Genomic DNA, 6,586 nt, shown 5'->3' on the forward strand with positions numbered 1-6,586 from the left:
AGATTCTCCGAGGTGTGATGTTTACATGCTGCAGGAATGTGCTTGGTCTTCTTCTAGGTCTCACAACCATTTGGCCAGGTGGTGGTCTCACGGCCCTTCCTACTGGTCTGCTGGGGGTGACTGTAGGTCTGCGGGGATGGCCATCCTGATCAGGGGAGGTAACTTTGCACTAGATTCTGTCCGGGAGCTCGACCGTGGCAGACTTCTCGTCGCAGACGCTTCCTTGGCGGGTGAGCCCGTGCGGCTCATCAACGTGTATGCCTCCCCTGAGAAGAATGTCCAACTGAAGGTTCTCCAGGCCTTGTGGGCTCAGCTCACCACCACTAGGGCAGTCATGTTGGGTTGTGACTTCAACTGCCCCATTGAGGTGGACGGACGCAGTTCTGGCACATCCGCCAATCTTGACGTAATGTCTAAGCTGCTGATTGAGATAGTGACAGAGGCATCCTTGCAGGACGTTGTTGGGTCCATCGGGAATGGATCCGTAAACTATACGTGGAGCCGCCCCGATGGCTCGCTCCGTTCTCGGATAGACTTCATCTTCACTTCGAGGGCAGTCAGTAAGGTGTCGTACTCTATGGTCCCCTGCTTCTTCTCTGACCACAGGGCCATTCGATTCCGGGGGACTCTGGGCCATGGTTTCCCTCCTGCCCCAAGCTCCTGGAAGTTGAATTGTGTCCTGTTGGAGCAGAGGGAGGTCATGGAGGAACTTAGGGATGCGTACCTTGTATGGCATAATGACAAATGTATGTATAACTGCATGAGCGATTGGTGGAAATATGTTAAAGTTGAGTTTCGTTGTTTCTTTCAGGCAAAAGGCAGACAACAGGCGTGTGCGAAGAAGTGGGACTTCAGGAAGCTGCAGCGACCTGCTCCAGTGCAGTTGGGACGTCAGGGAGGAGCTGAAGGAGACCAAAAAGAGCTTGAAAAGGCACTTTGAGGAGGAATCCAAGCAAATAGTCTTTCGTTCCAAGGTGGAGAACCTGGAGAAGGGTGATAAGTGTAACTCTTTCTTTTTCAGGAAGCTCCATGCTGGCCACACGCCCCTGACTGAGCTACGAGATGAGACAGGACACATGAGGAGGGGCAAGGAGGAGGTGATGGGGGTCAACTCCGACTTCTACAGTAACCTCTATGCCCCCAAGTCATCCGACCCCGAAGCCGCCGAGAGATTCCTGTCAGGTATCACTAACATTGTTGATCCCGCAGGTGTGGTGGCTATGGACGATCCCTTGACGGTGGGGGAGCTGCTCTCTGCCGCTAAATCCTTTAAGCCCTGCAGGACCTCGGGCAGTGACGGTCTCCCGGCCGAGCTCTATGTAGCACTGGGTGACCTGATCTGTCCGGACCTGTTGGAGGTGTACGAGGAGATGGTGGTGGGGGGGCAGAATGCCTCAGTCGTTGAGGGAAGGGATGATCACGATCTTGTATAAGCGGAAGGGGGAGAGATGTGACCAGAAAAATTGGTGTCCCATCTCTCTCCTGAACGTGGACTACAAGATTCTTGCCACGGTGCTGGCCAACAGGCTGAAATCTGTCATCGGGCAGATCGTCTATCCAGACCAGACCTGCGGCATTCCTGGTCGCAGGATTCCTGACAGCCTTGCCCTTGTGAGAGACATGGTCTATTACATCCAGGACCATCGTGCCCGCGCCGCCCTTGTCAGTTTGGATCAGGTGAAGGCATTTGACCATGTCTCCCACGCATTCATGGATAGGGCTTTGCGCAGGCTAGGTCTGGGGAAGATGTTTTGCTCTTTTGTTAACATCATGTACTTTGATATTTACAGCACGGTGTTGGTGAACAGCTGGTAGACTAACCCCCTTTCTATCTTTTCAGGGGTTAGACAAGGCTGCCCTCTTTCATCTCTTCAGCTCTTCGCTAAGACTATCCGGCAGAATGGAGAGATCAGAGGGATCACCGCACCAGGACCAGATCACTACGAGGTCAAGTGCTCGCTCTACATGAACGACGAGACCGTCTTCTGCGCTGACCAGCGTTCGGTGACTGCACTCGTCCAGACCTGCGAGGACTTCGGCAGAGCTTCGGGGGAAAAAGTCAACTGCGGGAAGTCAGAGGCTATGCTCTTCGGGGAATGGCACCTGGCTTCTTCCGCCCCCTTCCCCTTTACAGTTAAACCAGATTTCATCTAAATCCTTGGAGTCTGGTTCGGGAAGGAAGGAGCGACCCTTAAGTCTTGGCAAGACCAACTAGGAAAGATGAACTCTATGATCGGACTGTGGAGCTCCAGAAAGCTCTTGTTTGAGGGCAAAACACTTGTCCTGCGGAGTGAAGTTTTGCCTGTGCTCCAATATACCGCAAAGGACTGGCCTCCCCATACCACCGTTTGAAAGGACATTACCCGGACATTGTTTCGCTTCATCTGGGGCAAAATGGAGTCAAGTGGATTGTGATGTATAAGGAGCCCCGCAACGGAGGGAAGGGAATACTTGATATCCCCACTCAGCGGGCAGGTTCGTGTCTCGCTTGTTCCTTATGCCCCCCTGGAGACAATTGGGCTGGGACAGGTGGGACAGCTCCATCCCTTACAACTGGAACACTTCCTGGTTCTATGGGGATGTTGTCCGGTTTGTGAGGGAGCACCAGCTGGAAGGACTGAAACCTGACCTATGGAAGCCGAAGACAATCCACAAGCACATCCGAGCTAAGGACTTGTACAAACAAGTAGAGCGCTCCTAGTGTGATACCGTAATGCAAAGAGAACATGAACAAACAAGAAAACTTGCTCACCAAGTATAGTTGTACTGCGACCAAGTACAACTATGGTGAAGGAGTGAAATGACCATGCAACGGGCGAAGAACGGCAGCTGCTCCTGGACAAACAGGTGAAGCACTTCAACGGATCCCTCCAAGGAACAGCCCAAGATAGAGGCAGCGCACAAGACTTCAAAGGTAAAATGGTTTATTTACCCGGACATGCCGGGTAAATAAACCATTTTACCTTTGAAGTCTTGTGCGCTGCCTCTATCCTGGGCTGTTCCTTGGAGGGATCCGTTTAAGAGCTAAGGACTTGTTAGAGACTATTCCGGGGCTCCCCAGAGCCACGGCAGAGACAGTTTGGACAAATGGGGCTTCAAAGTGGCTTACAAGGACACAAGGACTTGCCGTGGATGGCCATCAAGGGAGGATTGTCTCTCAGGTCATTCATGCATGCCTGTGACCTGTGCAGAACCCTGTACTGCCCCCGGTGCCCCAACAAGGAGGAAGCATCTTTGCACGTGTTTTGGCAGTGCCCCTTTGCACAGGGTCTGTTGGACACCCTGGAACATGGACTCCGAGACTCTGTACCCAGGAACTGCCTATTGTGCCATTGGGTGCTTTACGGTCTGTTCCTTGGGACCCACGACATGGAGGCTATCCAGGAGGCTTGGCGCCTTATGAACTGTTTTAAGGACGCAGTGTGGCTTGCCAGGAACCGCCTCGTGATCAACAGGGAGAACATGTCCGTCCGGAACTGCCGCAGGTTTATCAAGAGCCTGCTCATAGACTATTCCATCTTGGACAGCCCGGCCCTGTGATCCGTTCCCTCCCTACCCCCACATAGTCGCCCATGCCTCCACCCCGATTACAGATTGTATTGTTTTGTTATTCGATTTATTTTGCTTTTCTATTACAGAATTGAGCGAAGTGTTAGAGTAGCATGATGTGCGATGTATAGCTTAGGGAACCATTGCTGTGTATTGTACTGTCATGCTTTGTTACATAGTTATATAGTTAGTACGGTTGAAAAAAGACAGACGTTCATCAAGTTCAACCAGGGAATTGAAGTCTAGGGGTGTGGCGCGATATTGGGGAAGGGATGGGATTTTATATTTCTTCATAAGCATTCATGTTATTTTGTTCCAGGAATGTATCTAACCCTGTTTTAAAGCTGCAAATTTTTCCTGCTGTGACCAGTTCCTGAGGTAGACTGTTCCATAAGTTCACAGTTCTGATGGTAAAGAAGGCGTGTCGCCCCTTGAGACTAAACCTTTTCTTCTCCAGACGGAGGGAGTGCCCCCTCGTCCTTTGGGGGGGTTTAACCTGGAACAGTTTTTCTCTATATTTTTTGTGTGGCCATGAATATACTTATATACATGTATCATATCCCCCCTTATTTAAACATCTCTTCTCAAGACTAAACAATTGTAACTCCTTTAATCGCTCCTCATAGCTAAGATGTTCCATGCCCCATATTAGTTTAGACACGCGTCTCTGCACCCTTTCCAGCTCCACAGTGTCCCTTTTATGGACTGGTGCCCAAAACTAAACAGCATATTCCAGGTGAGGCCGTACCAATGCTTTATAAAGGGGGAGTATTATGTCCCTGTCCCTCGAGTCCATGCCTCTTTTTATTCATGACTATATCCTGCCGGCCTTGGAGGCAGCAGCCTGACATTGCATGCTATTCTGTAGTCTGTGATCTACAAGTAAACCCAGATCCTTCTCTACCAGTGACTCTGCCAGTTTAATCCCCCCTAAGGCATACGATGCATGCATGTTATTAGTACCCAGATGCATAACTTTTCATTTATCCACATTGAACCTCATTTGCCAAGTGGATGCCCAAACACTTAGTCTATCCAAGTCATCTTGTAACCTATACTCATCCTCTATAGTATGTACAATGTTACAAAGCTTGGTGTCATCTGCAAAGATAGAAACAGAGCTGTTAATGCCATCCTCTATATCATTGATAAATAAATTAAACAACAGCGGGCCCAGTACTGAACCTTGGGGTACACCACTAATAACCGGGGACCAATCAGAGTACGAATCATTGACCATCACTCTCTGGGTACGATCCATGAGCCAGTGTTCAATCCAGTTACAAACTAAAGTTTCCAAACCCAAAGACCTTAACTTACCTGTCAGACGTCTTTGAGGGACAGTATGAAACGCTTTAGCAAAATCCAGAAACACTATATCCACAGTGAATAATGCAGAGAAATAATAGATGTCAGCAAACGTGGAGGGATTTATTGGAGGACAAAAGTGCAGTACATCACACGGGGGGAACGAAAAGACACAGCTCCATGAGCTGCGGGAGGATCGGCGACGGCTCCGTTTCGCAGTCAAACACACCGCTTGGTCACGCCTCATGAGGCGTGACCAAGCGGTGTGTTTGACTGCGAAACGGAGCCGTCGACGCTCCTCCCGCAGCTCAAGGAGCTGTGTCTTTGCGTTCCCCCGTGTGATGTACTGCACTTTTGTCCTCCAATAAATCCTTCCACGTTTACTGACATCGAAGGGTGAGTGCGTCTCTATTATTTCTCTGCATTATTCATGTTGGACTTTTTCTTTGATGACTTCACCTCCTGCATCAGCTCCATACAAACGCCCACATCGCATCTGCTCCTAGCGACCCCATGCTCCGGTGCCGAGTCTTTGTTTTCTACAATTTAAGTCAAAAGTAACTATATTGTTGTTGCTATTACCAAGGTTTTCCCGCACAGTTACATTACCAACCACCTCTACGTTGTTGGAAATGATCAGATACAACAAGGCATCACTTCTTGTTGGGTCCTCCACAAACTGGCCCATAAAATTATCCTGCAATAAATTTAGGAATTGTCGCCCCTTTGTAGTTTTAGCCAACCCCGGACCCCAATCTATATCTGGATAGTTAACATCTCCCATTATTACCACTGTACCTGCCCGGGCAGCCCTCTCTATTTGTTTATGCAGCCGACCTTCTATCTCTTCAGTGATATTAGGGGGTCTGTAGATTACACCAAATATAATTTTTTGAGTATTTCCCTCCTTTTGTAATTCTACCCACAATGATTCCACCTCCTCAGAATCATCACACACTATGGCATCGTTCACACTGACTTTCATACCACTTCTTACATACAGACATACTCCACCACCTTTTCTGTTCATTCTATCTTTGCGAAACAATGTAAACCCCTGCAGATTGACAGCCCAGTCATGCGAGGAGTTCAGCCATGTCTCAGTGACCCCAACTATATCAATATGTTCCTCCAGTATCAAGGCCTCAAGCTCCCCAATTTTATTTGTTAGGCTTCTGGCATTTGGGAAAATACACTTTACTTTTCCATCTTTTATGTTATTGGGCTTAATGGAATTCAAGGGTGTAAGTTTTATTTTCCTATGAAGCCTATTTCTATTAACTATTCTAACCCCTCCCTCTGCTCCAGGTACTTTATTAAGTCTCTATCTACACTATCTTCCCCCTCTTTGCTGTAGGTTCCCTCCCCCCAAGTCCCTACTTTAAACACTCCTCTACCCTTCTAGCCATCTTCGCTCCAAGCACAACTGCACCCTCCCCATTGAGGTTCAGCCCATCGGTAGAGCCGGTAGCCAACAGTGAAGTCGGCCCAGTTCTCCATGAACCCAAACCCTCCTTCCTACACCAGCTTCTGAGCCACTTGTTTACCTCCCTAATCTCCCGCTGCCTCTCTGGTGTGGCTCCTGGTACTGGCAGTATTTCAGAAAATACTACCTTGGAGGTCCTTGCCTTAAGTTTGCGGCCTAAGTCCCTGAAAAAATTTTTAAGGACACTCCACCTACCTCTTACTTTGTCATTGGTGCCAATATGTACCATGACTGCTGGGTCCT

The 6,586-nt window shown here is 49.0% G+C and overlaps 1 protein-coding gene across 1 annotated transcript; it reads left to right on the forward strand.

The window, feature by feature from the left end:
• Positions 1–314: 314 nt before the first annotated feature.
• On the forward strand, positions 315–2,866 carry LOC130272584 (uncharacterized). The gene is made up of 2 exons (XM_056518425.1): positions 315–1,182; positions 1,841–2,866. Exons 1-2 carry the CDS (start codon positions 780–782, stop codon positions 2,152–2,154), a joined length of 717 nt encoding a protein of 238 aa, XP_056374400.1. The 5' UTR covers positions 315–779; the 3' UTR covers positions 2,155–2,866.
• Positions 2,867–6,586: the final 3,720 nt, after the last annotated feature.

This window comes from Hyla sarda, chromosome 5, assembly GCF_029499605.1.
Source record: "Hyla sarda isolate aHylSar1 chromosome 5, aHylSar1.hap1, whole genome shotgun sequence".
Lineage (NCBI taxonomy): Eukaryota > Metazoa > Chordata > Amphibia > Anura > Hylidae > Hyla > Hyla sarda.

Bases quoted from the DNA above. Each gene is read 5' to 3' on its own strand.
- LOC130272584 (XM_056518425.1), top strand. From the start codon at position 780: ATGTTAAAGTTGAGTTTCGTTGTTTCTTTCAGGCAAAAGGCAGACAAC. The intron at 1,183-1,840 runs GTATCACTAACA...CTATCTTTTCAG, and splicing joins CGCCGAGAGATTCCTGTCAG to GGGTTAGACAAGGCTGCCCT.